This window comes from Panthera uncia, assembly GCF_023721935.1.
Source record: "Panthera uncia isolate 11264 chromosome A3 unlocalized genomic scaffold, Puncia_PCG_1.0 HiC_scaffold_11, whole genome shotgun sequence".
Lineage (NCBI taxonomy): Eukaryota > Metazoa > Chordata > Mammalia > Carnivora > Felidae > Panthera > Panthera uncia.
Window position 1 is genome coordinate 29,481,563 of NW_026057578.1, and position 18,647 is coordinate 29,500,209.

At 45.6% G+C, this 18,647-nt stretch overlaps 1 protein-coding gene across 5 annotated transcripts in view; it reads left to right on the forward strand.

The window, feature by feature from the left end:
• Positions 1-11,629, forward strand: part of ATRN (attractin) — a 158,550-nt gene extending 146,921 nt beyond the window's left edge. The window contains exons 27-30 of one of the 5 annotated variants that reach the window (XM_049650035.1): positions 1,445-1,552; positions 6,467-6,581; positions 8,885-9,046; positions 11,344-11,629. In XM_049650035.1, coding sequence (XP_049505992.1) covers positions 1,445-1,552; positions 6,467-6,581; positions 8,885-9,009 — 348 coding nt within the window. In that variant the 3' untranslated portion in view covers positions 9,010-9,046; positions 11,344-11,629. Of the gene's footprint in view, positions 1-1,444; positions 1,553-6,466; positions 6,582-8,884 lie in introns of all 5 variants that reach the window. The other 4 variants (XM_049650034.1, XM_049650036.1, XM_049650038.1 and 1 more) reach the window with 4 other exon arrangements.
• Positions 11,630-18,647: the final 7,018 nt, after the last annotated feature.

The window sequence follows — 18,647 nt, forward strand, 5'->3', positions numbered from 1 at the left end:
CTCTCTCTCTCTCTCTCTCTCTCTCTCTCTCTCTCTCTCTCTCTCTCCCTCTCTCTCTCCCTCTCTCTCTCTCTCTCTCTCCCTCTCTCCCTCCCTCCCTCCCTCCCTCTCTCTCTCCCTCTCTCCTTCTCCCCTACTCGTGCGCTCTCTCTTTAAAATAAAAGATTAATTGTATTAAAAATTGATCTGTAGACAAGACTTAGAAGAGAACAGGAATGTGTGAAATCAAAACTCATAGGCATGCAGCACTGTTCACTGAACATTAGTGTCTATAATGAGGTTAGCATAGGCTCCAGGATATGGGCCTCTTCCTGGGGGCCATGACCGCTTTTCTGACCCATGTAAAGGTGTTGTTATCATATAGATAATGTTGCATCCTTTTAATTATCATTTTTAAAATTCAGTGGGTAACATATTCAGAGGGATTTTTTTAATAGCTGTGTTACTAAGACATCTTAAAATCCTGATGAATTATACAGTGTTCTGAAAAAATGTAAGTTATCCAAATGGAGTAAGAAAGAAAGAAATGGGAAGCCTCAATAAACCAGTGGCCAGGGAAGGAATTGAAAACTTGTCAAAATATTACTCTCTCCACAGAGGGCATTACCCAGGGATTTTTAGTTTGAGGTGAGCTTATGTAAGTAATACTAGTCTATTTTTTCCTTGAGTGCTTATGAGAATTACTTATTTCCAAAAGACATAAACTGTTCCCAAGTAAGGGAAAAGTTGGAAAGCTTAAAAGAGCCCTAACTCATTATATGCATAGAAAAGGCCAGTCATATAATGACTGTAGGTGCAGCAGTCTAATTGACCAGTGTAATAAAAGGATCATTTCATACCAGAAAACCTACTGGAATAGGTTATATCAGTGGGTAAATATAGAACCTAAATTTGTAGTTGTGGCCAAATAATCATGTCATCTTTTATTGAAATTCAACACCCATTCCTAGTTTAAAAACAAAACTCTTAGTAAACTCAAAAATATTGCCTCCTTGTTAACACTAGAAAGGATATCCAGATAACCAACATCACTCGTGATAAGAAAATATTAGAAGTTATGCCAGTAAAATCCAGACAAGTTTGTTACAATAAGAGCTGACATTTGAACATTTCTAAATTCCAGCCACTGTTCTCAGAGGTTTTATATATATTAATTAATTTACTCCTCACAACAATCCTATGAAATAGTTACTGACCCTAGTGCTCTCTCACAGATGAGGAAACTGAGGCTCAGAGAGGCAGAATAACTTACCCATCATCGCACAGTTGTACTCATGTTCTCTAATACCTGGTCTGTGTCCAGGTTTCTCCAGCTGTCTCAAAAGATATCATCTTGGACTTGATTTGTTTGAACCAGGGAGGGTGAGGTACTTCTAATCTGTGGTATTCTCTAATAAAATCCCTTAGTTCTTGGTGCATTAATGCTTGCTATGTTGATCAATAGCAACTTCTTCGAGAGATGCAACAGATGGCCAGTCGCCCTTTTGCCTCCGTAAACGTTGCCTTGGAAACAGATGAAGAGCCTCCTGATCTTATTGGGGGGAGTATAAAGGTGAGAATGTGATTCAGAAGTCCTGAAAACCTGTCCAAACTTATGCTTTTAAGTCTGGGAAACCACAGAGAACAAGAGCCTTATTCTGTTGCCTCTTATGTTTCTCTCTCTCTCTCTCTCTCTCTTTAACAATAAGGTGACACACTGATGTTGTCAGGTACTCTTTTGCTTTCATTTTTCAGTTTTTCATTCATGCCATTAAGTATTCTTATGTTCGAGGGATTTTAAAATATAAATGATTTGTCTCATATTCTTGGAAGTATCCTGTGGCACAATACTTTAAAACTTGTATTAGAAAAGAATAAAATTGAACCATTGTTTTTTATTAGTTTAGGAAATTTTCTTAAAGGGGCAAAAATCATTAATTCACTATGCATTCCATGGAGTGTAAATATTACTGACCTCTCCAAAAAAAAAAAAAAAAGTTGTGAAGAAAGTGATAAAAGTTTCTCTTGACAAAATGATGAAATATTTCAGATATTCTGGGGAAGTAGTTATAGATCCTAAATTTTCAAATACTTATTAAAGCATTACTGAGCTCATAGGAAGTGGGTGAAATTCCCAGGGAATACTCTTGTATCCTTCCCCACAAAAAGAAGAAATCATGAACCAAAACCAGAACCAAATATGTTGTGAAGTGGTCCCAGATTGGTCGCACACCATGACTGCCAGCTGAGGTAAGTGCATGTCCTCTCTGTGGGAAAACATCCCCAATTCAGCCCTGTAGGATCCCCACAGATCAAGATCAAGCAATCAGAGATCACCAAGGACAAGAGAGACAAGCTAGCAGGAAAAGGAGTTAGCAGACACCGTGGACAGTGGGTTTAGACAGGACTTCACATGTTAGAGTAGACCTCTAAAGAGTATAATATAGCTCTGTATGAAATGTTTAAAGACGTGAAAAGAGAATTATAAAGATGAGGACACCATGAGTCAAGAATGACCAGAACTGCAAAAGAACCAAATGGAACTGTCAGAGATGGAACATACAGGGGCACTGGCTGGCTCAGTCAGTACAGCGTGTGACTCTTGATCTCGAGCTCGTGAGTTTGGGTCCCCTTTGGGTGTACAGATTACTTAAAAATAAAAAATGAACTTTAAAAAAAAGGAAATGGAGGTGCCTGGGTGGGTCAGTCAGTTGAGCGTCCAACTTCAGCTCAGGTCCTGATCTTGTGGTTTATGGATTTAAGCCCCGGATTGGGCTCTGTGCTAATAGCTTAGAGCCTGGAGTCTGCTTTGGCTTCTATGTCTCCCTCTCTCTCTGCCTCTCCCCCACTCTCACTGTCTCTCTCTCAAAAATAAATAAAACACTTTTTTTAAAAAAGGAAATGGAACATATAGTGGTTAAAATTTTTTAAATGACTCAGTTTACATGTTAAACAGCATGTTAGACTCAAAGGAGAACTTTTGAACTGGAAGATGAATTTGCAGAAATTACACAGAATGCAAGACAGAAAGACCAGGAGATGGAAAATATAACAGATAATAAGAATATGGAGTATAGGGGTACCTGGGTGGCTCAGTTGGTTGTCTGACTCTTGGTTTCGGCTCAGGTCATGATCTTGTGACTTCGTGGGTTCAAGCCCCACGTGGGGCTCTGTGCTGACAGTATGGAACCTACTTGGGATTCTCTCTCTCCCTCCCTCTCTCCCCTACCCCCACTTATGCTGTCTCTGTCTCTCTCAAATAAATAAAACGTAAAAAAATACATATATATAGAGGGTAAAATGAGAAGACCTAATATATATTTTATATATATATATATATATATATTGGATGATTGCCACAGTGTGGAACAATTGGAACCCACGGGCACTGGTAGTGGGGATGTGAAATGATGTAGTGCTGTGAAAACCAGTATTGTTCTTTCTCCAAAAAATAAAAATAGAATTATCATATAATCTAGCAATTCCTCTTCTGGATATATACCTGCAAGAATTAAAAGCCAAGCCTCAAAGATACATTTGTACACCCATGTTAATAGCAGCGTTATTCACAATAGCTAAAAGATGGAGCAGCCCTAGTGCAGTAGACAAGTGGGTGTGTAAAATGTGGTCTATACATACAATGGAATATTATTCAGTCTTAAAAAGGAAGGTAATTCTCACACCTGCTACAACATGGGTGAACCTTAAGCAAAATAAGCCAGTCACAAAAAAAAAAAAAAAAAATACTGTATGATTCCACTTTTATAAGATGTATAGAGTAGTCAGGTCCATAGCAACAAAGTATAATGGCGGTTGTCAGGGGTTGGAGGGGAAGGGGGAATAGGGAGTCACTGTGTAATGGGTGTAGAGTTTCAGTTCTGCAAGATGAAAAGGCTTCTGGAGATGGATGGTGGTGATGGTTGCATAACAGCATCAGTCTACTTAATACCACTGAAGCATACACTTAAAAAGGGTTAAGATCCAGGATGCCTAGGCGGCTCAGTCAGTTAAGCATCCAACTCTTGATCTCAGCTCAAGTCTTGATCTCAGGGTCATGAAGTTCAAGCCCCGTGTTGGGCTTCACTCTGGATGTGAAACTTACTTAATAAAAGGCGGCGGGGGGGCGGGGGGTGTTAAGATGGTATATGTTATGTGTATTTTACCACATTAAAAAATAACTAGAGAAAAAAAAAGATACTTAAAGGAAATGACAAAGTGCCAGCCTGTGACTTCTCATTAGTAACACCAGAAGCCAAAGGAACGTGGAAGAGTGTCTCCAAACAACATAAAGAGAACTGCTAACTTAGAATAGCGTGCCTGGCAACTTGGCCTTCCAAGAATGAGGATAGAATGAAGATCTCTTCCAATTAGAAGGAAAGCTGAGTTGGCCACCAAAAGTCCCGTACAAACGAAATGTCTAAAGGATGTGCTAGAAAAAAGGAAAATTTACCCCGGAGGGAAACTGAGGTATAAGAAGGAATTGTGAATAAGTGAAATGGTAAACATATACATGAATCTAAGCAAACATGATAAAATAACAATTTGTGGGATGTAAAAAAAATAGACAAATCTTAAGTACTAAGCAGCACCATATGTCATATATCAACAGCATATGACCCAGTTGGTTGCTTCTTAAAACACTTTCTTGACTCTCCTTCCAGGACAGCACACTCTCACCTTCTAGCTGCTCTTTCTCAGTGTTCTTTGTTCAACCCTCTCCAACTCCCCACCTCTTTAACAGTGGTGCACATCCAGCTCAGTCTTTGGGCCTCCTCTCACTTCTTTTACACCAACTCCTTTGGTGACTGTTGTAGCCCTATTCGAGCTGCTATAACAAAACACCAGAGACTGGGTGTTGTAGAAACAAGAGAAATTTCTCACAATTCTCAAGGCTAGGAAGTCCAGGATCAAGGTGCTGGCAGATTCAGTGTCTGGTGAGAGCCCCCTTCCTAGTTCATAGATGGTGCCTTCTCACTCTGTTCTTACATGGTGGAAGGGGCTAGGGAATTCTCTAAGGTCCCTTTTATAAGGGCAGTAATCAATCACCTCTGAAAGTCCCCACCTCCAAATATTGTATTGGGCATTAAGATTTAACATACGAATTTTGGAAGGAGACAAACATTCAGACCACAGCAGTGATCTTTTCCATCGTGGGTTTATATTTAATACCATGATCTCTGCTTAGACCTCTTCTGTGAGCCTCTGATTCCTATATCCCATTGCTTACTCAGAGTTCCCACTTGGATATCTTAGCAGCCATCTCCGAGTTAACATGTCCAGAGCTGAGCTCTGGATGTTACTCCCCACACCTCTTCTCATGCATATTGCCCCCAATTCAGTACATATCACCTCCATCATCCTAGCTGCTCAGACGAAAATCCTGGAGTTGTACTTGGGCCATGCTTCCTCTCATTCTCATTGGACAACCAGTCCATCAGCACATGTCTTTGGCTCTGTCGTCAACTACTGAGCACACCTCCACTGTTGTCACTGCCCTTTCACCCACCCCATCCTTCCCTGTGCTGCAGCCACCATAGTTCTGGAAGTTATTTTCTTCAACCAAATTGAAGAAATGAATGGCATATTTGGGATATGACGGGCAAAATTCCGAAGATGGCCTCCAAGATTCCCATCTCATGGTTTTTCAATCAGACACTACTCTAGGTACTGTTACGAAGGGATTTTGTAGGAGTAATACAAATCCCAAGGTAGCTGAGACCATAAGATACTGAGGGAGTTTTTTCTGGCTGGTGGCAGGAGAGGAAACAAGAAAAGGACTTGGCATGCCACCACTGATCTGAAGCTGGAGGGGCCATGTGAGGAGACCTCTGGAAGAGTGATCCCCTCCAGATCACCAGCAAGGAAATGGCGACTTCAGACCTACAGCTGCAAGGAACTAGAATCTGCCAGCCACCTGAATGTTTTTTGAACAGATTCTTCCGTAGAGCCTCCAAATAAGAGCCAGTGCAGATGATAACTGGGCTTCCACTTTGTGAAGATAAGAGCTGAGATCCTTGAGAACTTTGTGAGATAAGAGCTGAGAATTTTCCAGAACTGATGGAAGAGATGAATATACTTGTATCTCTAAGCAGGGAGCTCTGACAGAGCTCGCCCGAACTTCTGACCTACAAAACTGAGAGAATAAATAGGTGCTGTTGTAAGCAACTAAGTTAGTAATTTGTTACACAGCAGTAGAAACTAATACAGAGGGCATATTTAAAAATCACCTGTGGGGCACCTGGATGGCTCAGTCATCTGAGCATCCAGCTCTTAATTTAGGCTCAGGTCATGATCTCACAGTTTCGTGAGTTTAAGCCCCGCATCGGGCTCTTGGCTGTCAGTGCGGAGTCTGCTTGAGATCCTCTCTCTACACCCTCTCTGTCTCTCTCAAATAAACTTAAAAAATAGATAAAAATCACATGTGAAGGCTGCAGTATTAACACGTGAGAAACACCGTTTTAGTTAACTCTTTGTTTTCTTCCACCAGACTGTTCCCAAACCCATTGCTCTGGAACCGTGTTTTGGCAACAAAGCTGCTGTCCTCTCTGTGTTTGTGAGGCTGCCTCGAGGGCTCGGTGGAATCCCTCCTCCCGGGCAGTCAGGTGCGTATGAAGGCCAGTGACAAACCCGAGAAGTGCGAACTTGGGTGTAGAGGCGACAGTGAACAGTAGGCTCGTGCCTACCTCATGTCATTGTAAGGATTCGGCAAGATGATCCCATTGTGCCTGGTGTTCCCTAAACTGTCTTTCCTGAGGTCACAGTTCTTTCCCAGGGACGATCCCAGAGTTCCCTCCCTGCACCAGCTCCCTCAGCCTCTCTGTGGTGTTGATGCTTCCGGCCACACCTTCCCTTGCTGCGGTGTTTTGCTCAGCTCTGTCTCTGCCACCCCTCTCTTGTCTCTTTTTCCCTTACTCAGCCTTGAATGCAGGATGTCCCCCCTCCGTCCATGCATTCTTCCTCAGTCATCTTACCTACTCTCATGGCTCTCCTCCAAGCTGGACACTCTCAGATTGGTATTTCTAGCATGACTGCATTTCTTTTGCTTTTTCACTCTGTTTCAAATATAAGGCAGAAATAGCAATTATAACAACTTAAAGGAAGTTTTTAGAAATGTACTCATAATTGTACCATCCAACACCCAACTATGTTCATTGTCCTCTTTCCTTTCCAGCCCTGACCAGCAACTTTGTTGAAATGATTGTATAGATCTAATTTTTTCTTCTTCTTTTTTCATACAACTCATAAACATTTTTACAGATTACTACATAACATTTTACCAGTGTCTTCTATGCAATTCTATCAAGTATAAATCATAATTTCGATAAATATCCTCTTATCAAACACTGAGATATGGAATACAGTTTTGGAAAAATCGTGGAGTACTTTGGAGGGATGCCTCAGACAATATGCACAATATGTTTTACACAGCTTTTAATTGAAATGATGGGGGTCAGGGTTGCCTTAGCCAAAGAAAGCCTTATGTCTGTGATAAAGTGTGTCCCAGAATCCTTGCCCAGCCCCTGAGCTCCACAGCCCCCCAACTGTAGCTCTCAAATTCAGAGGCGCCTCCAGCCAAGCTTTCAAAATGGTTTCTGGGTCTTCATGAGGAAGGCCTTTAGGCATGATCAGGCCAGGATTTGTCATCTTCATAGGGTAACAGCTTGATTTGCCCTCACCTAGGGATGTGAGTTCAGCTCCTAACTCGGCTTTACCTGTGTTGAGGGTAGAATGACCCATTAACCTGAACTCTGGAGCGTGGTCTCCTGCTGCATCCCAGCTCAGCAGACTTGGCCTGTGCTCCCTAAGAGCAAGGCCCTGACTGCAGTAGGGAAGTGACAGGCTTGTAGTACTGTGGCCTTTTCTACCCTGCCCTTTGCCTGATAGACCCCATCCTGTTCAACTCCTGATGAAAGCCTGCACACCACCTGAGACCCACCCCAAGTGAGCCCATCCCTGCAACCTCTTCTGTACTCCCAATTTTAGATGGCTCTTCCTCAGGACTCTGAGAGTACCCAGCTCTGCCTTTGCTAGAACAATGTCACTGCTGTGGATTCCCCAAGCGTGCCAGGCACATGCCTCCCATTTTATAGGCTCAGTGAAGTGGAGTGACAAGTGGCACTCCCATGGCTCCTGAGAACCTCAGCAGAGCGCTGAGCCTGCACTGGCTTGTTCACATGCACGGGGAACCCAGCTCCCAGTACAAAAAGGAGAATGGAACCACTAGTCCCTAAAGCACAGGTGGTAGAGGTGGTGGGGTGATGAGCCAGGTACTGTTCTAAGATTTTTATGTGGATTCACTCAGTGACTCCTCACACAGGCCCTGTACTGCTATTGTCCCCATTTTGCAAATGAGGAAACTGAGGCATGGGGCGGTTAAAGAACCTTGCTTATTCCAAAGCCTGGCCCCAGAATGTGTCCTAACCTGTGTCATAGGATAGATACAAAAATAACCAGTGTTGCCTGAGTTATGTGGAATGAATCTGAATTTACTCAAAAAGAGTGCTGCTTTTTCTTGGCACCCTTTTTGGAGGCCAGCAGGAAAAATTTACCACTTAAAGCACGGCTGCAATCTTATTTAAATGCTCCAACTGCCAAGCAGAGTTCTTTGCTTCATTGATCTACTGAACAGCATGCTACATCTTTTGTGTAAAAAGTAGGGAGGGGAGAACAATATGTATTTGTATTTGCATCAGTAAATCCTGAAAGAATATATACAAACTAATGAAAGCAGAGCTCGGATGGAGGGAGGTGGGAGGCACAAAGCGGAAGGAAGACTTTTCCCTATATGCTTTACTTATTTGTTTATTGCACTCCAGGAATGTAAAAAAAAAAAAATTTTTTTAAATTATTTTCAAAAGCAAAGCAAGCTGCTCCTTAACACATGTTCACGGTGGGCTCTCCCCAGGTCTCGCAGTGGCCAGCGCCCTGGTGGACATTTCTCAGCAGATGCCAATAGTGTACAAAGAGAAGTCAGGAGCCGTGAGAAACCGGAAGCAGCAGCCCCCTGCGCAACCTGGGACCTGCATTTGAGGCTGGGCCAGGGACTCTCCGTGAGTGAGCGAGCCAGGTGTGGCGTGCCAGCGCCGTCTGCAGGGAGGGGGCAGGCGGGGAGATGCTGTGCGAAGCGGGCCGAAGACTGGAAACCCTCGAAACATCTGACTCCTCTGCATGTTCACAAGCTTTCTTTGCCGGTTTCTCCCATCTGTGCTCCAGCATCTAACCTTTTACTTTTGCATAGGACATCACTGATTTAATTGCAGGTCCAGGGGTGATCCAGTTGTTGCTGGAGGAGGCTGGGGTATAGAGCCAGTGAGGGAGCTGGGAATGACACTCAGGTTCACTTGTGGAAAACTGCTCTTGGGGCCGTCTCAACTTGCAAAAAACAAAAGATGTAGTGTTTACAAGTAGACATTCACCATCCGTCGTTCTTGAACGTGGTCTTTTAAAAATTAGTCAGATGAATGAATTTGTCCTCATCTGAAGCCTGCTATCTTTTTTAAAAGATGTGCTACTTATTCTTGCACGATGTAGGCAAATCTCTCTCTTCCAGGGAGTAGCTTTTTTCTAGTTGAGAATTAACAATGGTCTGGCTCTTTTGAATCATATCAAACTAAGGTAGAAGGGAGCTATTTTAAATGTCAAGGTCAGCAGTGTTACTTAGAATGTAAACTGATGTAGTAGGTAGTTTTCTATAGCAACTTGATTAATTTAGTCTTAATCCATTTGAAATTTTCTCCCTCTGTCTCTCTTTCTCTTCATCTCTGTCTCTCTTCTCTCTCTCTCTCTCTCTCTCTCTCTCTCTCTCTCTCTCACACACACACACACACACACACACACACACACACACACACACACTAAGTGCCTAGACTTTAAATAGATCTAGCAATTGGAAAGTTAGTAAGCCTGTGTTTTTACATAATTGCATTCCTACATTCTTACAAAATTTAAATAGCTACCATTGGCAATCTGCTGTTTTTCTAAAATCTGATTTGCAGCCAGGGAAAGAATTTTCTCACCCCAGGGAACGTTTAACCTAGCAGCAGGGACTGAGAGGAAAGCGGAAGTGACCAAACTGTGAAAGCTCCTGTTTGTGTTGTCATCAAAAGGGGCCCTAAATAAGGTGTGGTTCTCGTGTGCCCCCTGCCCCTCTCCCCAACTCTAGGCCTGATGTTTGCTCCAGCCCTTCTGGCCACTCCTGCCAGGACACCACAGAGGAAGGGACTCGTTCATGTTACACGTCTCCCTTGAACAGAAAAGAGCATGACAGCACTTGGGACCCCTGCACCTAAAAGCAACAGTGTGTTCCTGTAGCCTGCTCAAAGAATGTGGGTCATCCTCAGGCTGCTGGTGGAATCGCACGCCCAAAGCCTGGAGAAGGACCTGGGATTGTTTGCCCGTTCTTCTCCGGGAGAGGCTCAGCCCAGCTCTCCCATCCTCCTTCCCAGACCTGGGTGGTGGCTATGGGCGGGGCAGTGACCACTGTGGACGATGAAAAGCACATGGAGGAAATGGATGAGGAGGAATAACTATGCCAAGTGGAAAGTGACCAAATTTAAGTGGGGTAGGGCAGTCCTGCTCTTCTCCCCAGGCCACTGCCTGGGTGTCGTGTTGTCCCTGTGTATGGTGCTCTGTATTCTGGCATTATGCAGCAGCCTCCCCAGGTCTGTATTCTGCTTCAAAACTTTGGAGTTCTCTGACATTACCCCATAGGGATGGACCTTTAGACGACAAAATGCTCAAGTTTGTGAATTTGGAGAAATTAATACTCAAAAGGGCAAAGACTGCAGCATTTCACCTTTAAATGCAGTGCCTAGAGCAGGAGTGCTGTGTCTTCCCCAGCACCAACCCCTCACCCACGAAGAGCTGCCTGGAAAGATGTTTTCAAGGAAGTCGAACCATAAAACACTGTCTGATGCACAAAACACCTCTACTTTGAGACTTGTCTCTCAAAAAGCTGCTTCTTCACATCATTGGTAAAGAGCAGACAATTCTAGAAAGGACCCCTTCTCTTCCAAGCTTCCCACATCCCTGCTCCACACCACAGCACCCACAGAGCCTGCCACAGAGTGGCGCTTTACCCCTGCAATTGCCATGAGGCCTCTTGGCCAGAGAGAGGGAAGCCCCTGGAGAGGGACCTCCCGTAAGGAAAATCCTTGTTTGTTCGAAGGACCAGTGTTTCTTTGGCCAAAGAAGTCTCTTCCCCATGGGTTTCCAGGCCTTGAAATAACATGTACTGTGTCCCTCAGCCACCTGGATATTTTATTTTTTTCTAGAAGATAGTTTATTTTTTAAAAGGAGCAAGTGATGTTTAATTTTGCTCCAACAGTGGAGAAACAGCTGAATCCACCTGCTTCTCCTTTGCAGTCAAGAGCGAAGAACTTCCTCCAGACTCAGGCCAGAGGAAGGGAGTGGCAGGAGAAAGAGGCAGTCAGCTTAGGAGCCAGTTGCCAGGAGGGAGTCATCTGGAACTTCAGAGAAATGCCTGCGTGTCACAAGAGAGCCTGTATATAAGTTAAAATTGTCATGAAAACATCGATGTTGCACTTGTACATAATTATACAGTAGTGTCCAGAATGTTCATTCAGAGTGTACATAAAACAAAAAACTATGTTAATGTATTTTTATTAAATGTAACGGTGTCCGAGTTTTACCTAGTATATTTTTGTGCCACATACTGAATATCCAAGTTTGAAGAAGTCCTCTCGTTGGGCCCTGATACATTGATAACAGAGCCAAAAAGGCACCCCCATCATGCCAGTGTGTCCAAACGCATCTGGTACTAATTGGACGACTCTAAAACAGAAATTGTCAGTACACAGAGGAGAAATCGGGCATTGAGCCCATTTAAACAGCATTGTGTGAGGAGACGCAAAGGCAGCAGGAAGGTCGCTGTCACTGTTGTTGGCTCTGCAAGTGCATCATGAATCTTTCTGTTAGCCTCTTGGTGCTGTGCTTGGCCAGCAATGACCCATCTTGTCCTGAGGACTGTTTCTCTTGGTCTCTAAGTTCAAAGACTATATCAGGTTTTCCAAAAAGGGGTTTTCCAGGATGTATCTGTTTGGTCTAAAATTTTAATGACCATTTCCCAGAACCATGGTTTCCTATACTGAAAACTGGGGGTGGGAGTAGGGTGGCTAGTTCATTGATAAATAGTTCCTGTTCCCTCCTGGAGAATTGCACAGCCCCTGGCCTCCTGTCTCCCCCTACTCCTGCACACACACAGTTTGGGGAGAAGTCTGCACTTCCTGTGAGATCACCTCTAAAAGGTGGGAGGAGTTGTGAGCTAACCTGGAAGAAAAGCAGCCCTGGACAGAAGACTGTCAGCAACAGGAAAATACCAGAACTTGTGTGGGTGAGGCCCAAAGTGCAATATTGCGGACACACCAGGAAGTCTGGGGCGGACGGATGAGAAGACCAGAGCACTATCGGTAGGAAAAAGACATGTTACCTTTTCAGTGCATCTCTGTCAACTCAATGGAGTGTATCTGGGGAGAGGGTGGAGACTCACTTCCTTGGGTGCTGGTGTCATTTTTGAGAACACCTTTGATCCTTTAGTTTCTAACATCCATCCACCCATTCAATGAATATTCACTAAGCACTAACTAACAACCTAAGCTAACACTAGGGCAGTGACCAAGATGGAAAAGAAGCTTTGTGGAATTAACAGCAAAACCCAGCTCAAGCCCCTCATCCCAAGAGACCTCTCCTCGTGGCAGTTCCTGTGAGAATTGGCCACCCTGAGGACAAACCCAGGAAGGCAGGGGTCTGTCCTCAGGCCGTGCACCAGCTCGCAGTCTGAAATGTTTGCCCAATTTACCAAACCACGAAAATCACCATGATGGCAGGCCCGCCAAGAGACATTTCCCCGGAATCGTTCAAACTCCTAAGCACCCTCACCTGCAGGGAGATGGTTTGAAGTGGAGAGGAAAACTGGCGCCTTCGCTTTCAAAGGCAATAATGGAATCGACTTTCAGTAACTGAAATTTGTGCACAAAACATTCTAAACACTAGTGAAGCCTGTTTTGTTGAACTAATTCTGGCTCTGGAAATGTTTTTGTTTTATAGGTATTTACGGTTATTGTTTTGGGGTTTTTTTTGTTTTTGTTTTTTTTGTTTGGGTTTGGATTCAAGCTTAGTTTGTTAATATGTATAATTTAGCATCTATTGCACTCATGTAAATATGGAGTAAGTATTGTAAACTATTTCATTGCTGGGGACTGTGGGTGTTATACATACATTTAGGACTGCAATTTTTTGGTATTTTTTGTATTGTAAAATAACAGCTAATTTAAGCAGGAACAAGAGAATTAAGGGAGGTCTGTGCATTTTAAACACAAATGTGAAGAACTTGTATATAAACAGAAGTAAATACTATAATACAAACTTCCTTCTGAAATAAAAGTAGATCTGGTAAAAATGTGGTTTTTGCTCTGAGTGTTTAATTTTGAGTTTGTTTTATTTCATTTATTTTTACAGTTTGGTCATTAGAACCTTAAGAAAAGGGAAACAATGTTTAAGATGGTTACCAGTGTTCAGACTGTCTCAGAGGCAGCACTTGGCATTCAGTGAAGGTAAAGGTGTAAAGTCAGCAGGGTGGGCACCTCAGGCACCTGTTGGGATGAAGGAGGACAGAGAGCCCCACACAGCTTGTGAGCAGACTCCCAACATCCCCACTGTAGCCTGTGTTGCCCTTGAAACAGCAGTGCTGGGGAGGGAGAATGGTGGGGGGAGCAGCTCTGCCCTGGCACGGGGCGGGTCTTGGGTTGGGCACAGCCCACGTGGAGGCCAGAGCCACCCAGCTGTCCTTGGTCTCTCACCTTCTCATTCTCTCGCGGGTTCCTGAATGTTTAGGTTTTCCAAACTGCTAAATCTCAGGTGTGCCGACAGGTTGAGGACTCCACAGCCACATTGTTGTCCTCGGTTTGAATTTTTGATGTTCTTCCCATCCACAAAGCTTTGTCTGTGAGTGCGGCTCCTGTGCTTGGGGCAGGGTCAGAACAGTGCACTTCGGCGCCCTGGTGTGGAGTGCAGGAGCCCTAGAAGGATGAGATCAGCATAAGGGGAGTTGAGAACATCAGAACGTGGTTCAACATGGTTCACATAGGAGAGGGTGGGTGAGGCACCAGGCCCGGCCAGCCCACCAGAACTTGGGTCTGGGCTGGGGAGGTAAATGGTTGGGCTTGTGGCCAATGCCAGGTTGGAGAAGACCTTGAAACTATTCTAGGGGGAGGGCTGTGGGTGCCACCAGCTGCTTAAGACAGGATGGAATCCTGTGAGCGTGTGGTGTTATGGCAGAGGCCATGCTGTGTATTCACCAAACCTGTTAGATTTTGCTATTGGACCCACAGGTTAGGTGGGGGACCATACACTGAGCTGTGGCCAGAGAAATGTTGGAGTAAGTGATAGACACCAGTTCTAAACTTGGTCCATTCAGTGTTCCCACGCCGGACTCCCTAGAGGTCAGGTGCTAAAGATGTTGGAAGGCACGTGGGTCCCTGAGTCACCAAATAGAGGCAAGCCACCTTAAAATGCATAGCTTTGGCTTGCGTAGTGGCCAGGTGGCAGGCAAGGAGAGAACAGATGGCAGCGGCAGAACAGCCGGGATCCCTGGCAGGTAGTGGGAAAACATCTGGTAAGGCTGTTAAGTTCGACAGCTTGGAAAGCAGTCTGCGTGGCTACTGAGTTTTTAGCTCAGAGGGAAGAAGGTCAAGAAAACCAGAATATGGTATGTGTTGATTAATATTGGCTGCTTCTGGCAAGGCATCACAAGAAAGAGTTGACTTCTAGAATTAGCCAGTTTATAGGCCGAAGGGAAAAGTGTGGGGAATCCTGAAATCCAGGGTCTTGCAGTGTTAGAAAAGCCAACTCATCTTGCTTCTGGTGTCCAAACAGTAAGAGGTGCCCGTGGCAGGAGCTGGGCCTGGCCGGGGCCTGTGGGGCACGGTTCTCAATTGGCACAAGACATTTGGGAAACAGGTGGGGGTGATTCTGGCTATTGCATTGCAGGGGGAGGTGCTGCTGTGATTTCGTGGGTGACACGTGGGATGGCCCCACCCGGGCCAAGAACTGACCCACCTCCCACTCGGTGTTTAAATGTCTTGCTCGATATTTGTGGAGATGAGGAAATCTGTTCCTAATTATTTTAGTGTAGACATCAACCCTGTTGCAACCACAAGGATTCGAGAGCTGGTTTGATACAGTCTCGTTTTCCAGAAATCAAACTATTGGGTAAAATCAAGGGAAGACCAAACCTTGTTTTCTTCAAAACTTTACCCAGAACTGGCCATCATTCTGGAAAGTTCTGTCAGCAGTGGCAGCATCACTCTTGGTATCTGAGTCCCCAGCCCCACCTACACATGTGTAGGCTGCATGTGAACAGACACACCCTGCAGCCCTCTGTTACTAGGTGTGTGACACCTGACAAGAATCCCCTCCCATCCTGTGTCGCCAACACGGGAAAAGGACCAGACCAGGTGACCTGTCGGTTGTGTGGAGCATAGTGCTCTGTCTCCTTTCACGGGCATGCCAGGCTCCCTGGCAAGTTGCTGTCCAGTTGGGGGATGTCTCCTGGAGCCTCACGTGGCCCCTGTCCTGCTTCTCTTGAAATCTCACCTGTGTCCCCACTTCCTGTAAAAACAAGCAGCTGCTGTGAGTTTGGCTCTGCCTGACTCAGCTGGAGTGGGGGATGCGCAGGGAGGGTGGAGGTGAGCAGCATGCAGTTTCCACATCAACCCTGCACCTAGACAACAGGCTCCAAGCCAGACTGCACATTCATGAGCCGTGAAGTTTCCACCAATAAATCCACGGATGCTCCTAGCACCTGCCTTCCTGCCTGACCCCACCCTGCACCCCCAGCCACCTGCCAGCTAGAAGCTCAGCGTTGACAACGGCTAGCAGAGGCCCAGTCACAGGGATAAGGCCAGGGCCAGGACCGTAGTGTCCCCAAGTGCACATGAAAGAGTGACAGCAAGCAGGCTACCTGGAAGGACACAGAGGCCAACACTCAGATATGGACCAACAAGGCAGGACCTGTTCCTGGTCATGGGCGGGGGGGGGTGGGGGTGGGGGGCACAGCTGGACTCAGCCTTGAGACTTTTGGCCAGACTTTTTCAGGTAGAAGTGACAAAAACTGAACTCAGACAACTCTTGGTTTCCTGGGACCACTGTAACAAATTCCCCAACTTGGGTGGCTTCAAATGGAAATTTATTCTCAATTCTGTAGGCCAAAAGTCTGAAACCACAGAGTTGGTGGGGCTCTGCTCCTTCCAGAAGTTCCATGGGAGAACCCATTCTGGTGGACACCAACACTCCTTGGCTTGTGGCTACATCACTCCCATATCTGTCTTTACATTGTCCTCTCTTCCATGTGTATCCAGTCTCCCCCGCCTCTCTTGTAAGGATGCATTTACGACCCACTCTGATAATCCCAGATAAGCACCTTCTGTCCAGATTCTTAATCACATCTTTTGCTATATCAGGTAACTTTCACTCTTTAGCCTGCATCTAAGGTGACGTTCACAGGTTCCAGGGCTTAGGATGCAGACGTATCTTTGGAGCCACCATTCAGCCCCTTACAGCAACAAAACCCTTGGAAAGTCTACTGGCCCAGGGGTGGCAAGATGGAGACCTTTGTAAGCCACAGCGCCTGGTCCCCTCCTCTTGGCTTCTCTTCAGAGCTGCCTGGGTCCATGCGCCAAATGGCTTCAAGCCTCCCACAAGGGAATCTTCACTCTGAGGAAGAACAGACAACCAGGCAGCAGGAACCCCGTGACCTTCCATTTTCCCACCGCACCCAGTTAGGAAGCCTCTTTTGGAAAGCACATTGTCTGATGTTACAGCGGCTCCCATTTGCTTAAAGGCTGTGCCTGAGTTGGGGAGAAGTACCGAAGGAAGACCGCCAGCTTCCGTGGAACAGTGCCACTGTTTGCAACGAGGTTCTGCTCTTTTTTTATCTTCCCAGTCTTCCAAAAGGTGTGTGTGCCTGTATTTTACTCTAATTGTCTGAGTGAAAAAAATGAAGTGATAGGGGCACCTGGCTGGCCTAGTCAGGCGAGCATGTGACTCAATCTTGGGGTTGTGAGTTCGAGCCCCATATGCAGTGTAGAGATTACTTTTATTTTTAAAGGATTTTTTTAATGTTTTGTTTATTTTTGAGAGAGAGAGACAAGAGTATGAGCAGGGGAGGGGCAGAGAGAGAGACACACACAGAATCCGAAGCAGGCTCCAGGCTCTGCACTGTCAGCACAGAGCCCGACGTGGGGCTCGAACTCATGAACCAGGAGTTCATGACCGGAGTCGAAGTCAGACGCTTACCAACTGAGCCACCCAGGCGCCCCAAGATTACTTACATTTTTAAAAACTTAACAAAAATGAAGTGACACAGTTTAACACGCACTCACATACAGCCAGTCGTTTAGCAGATATTTAATCCTCCATTTGGATCACCATATGCAGTCGTGGTGAACAGACTGTTCTGCCTCAGCTCCGAGCACACACAAACACCCCGTCTCTCCCCAGCCCACATACAGGTCCGCGTTCCCATGCAGGTGAAGATGGTCGAGAACATTCCTTCTTCATAAACAGGGTGGACTCTGAGCTTCACTCTGCCCAACACTCCTCCCTCCCCGCCCCCACCCCCCCTTAGAGAACTGTGCTTCCCATTTCATGTGATCTTTGTGCACTGATGTCACTCCCCAGCCACTGGAAGGGGCTTATAACCCACACTGGGCCCACCAAGGTCCTGCCTGGCTCAGTCCATGAATGATGGGTAAAAGAGGTACCTTTCTCTGCTGAGATTCCTAAAAGGAGAGACTAGATCTGCAGCTGCTGATGGCATTCTTACCCACCCTGCAGTGAGAGCCTGCCTGACTACAAAGGGAAGCTATGCACAGACCAACAAGTGCACCATCACTTGAAACCCTGGAGACGGCTGTGCCTGATGCCCAGATTGCTCAGGTATATACCCAAGCAGGTTTGATTTGTGTTTGGTTCCCATAAGATTACTGGCTGAAGCTGGAAGGCTGGTTGATAGTTGCCACGTGTGGTGTCTGTGGGTTTGTTGTGATTGCTAAACATATGGTCTCAGAACCAGTGGCTCTTTTTCTGGTCAGGACAGCCCAAAGCCTGGGCTTTGTTGTGATCTGTGCTTAACCCTTGTGTCTTAGGTGATGTTCTCCAGAAGTTCAGCCTAAGATGGGAATTCTCAGGCCATGATTTATCAGAGTGAGTACCTTCAGGGGAACCTCTAAGGGAGGCAGGAGCAGGCAGGGGAAGGCACTAAGTTAGGATGTGGTCTCAGCTAGGATCTAGCTTCAGCCGGATCCCCCACAGGGAGTTCTGGGGCATGAATGTTGCACAGAATTGTCCCCCCACCCCAAGGTTGCCGTCCACCTTACAGAACAGAATATAACCCTACAGGCATTTCTTCTAGAGAAGGGAACAACTGTGAGCTGTGTTAACATCCAACATTCCCTAGCAGCTTGGCCAGAGAGGGCTCTGAGCAAGGCACCAACAACATGCACTTCAATCTGTTTCACGGCCCCTGACAAGCCTCAGGGTTTGAGAAGGAGCAGGCCAGAGACTCTGTAACCCTTAACTCATCAGGCATCTCCAAGCTCTTGAGGAAGAAGGAAGTGGGCAGAAGGCTTAGTATTTGTCCCCATTGTTCT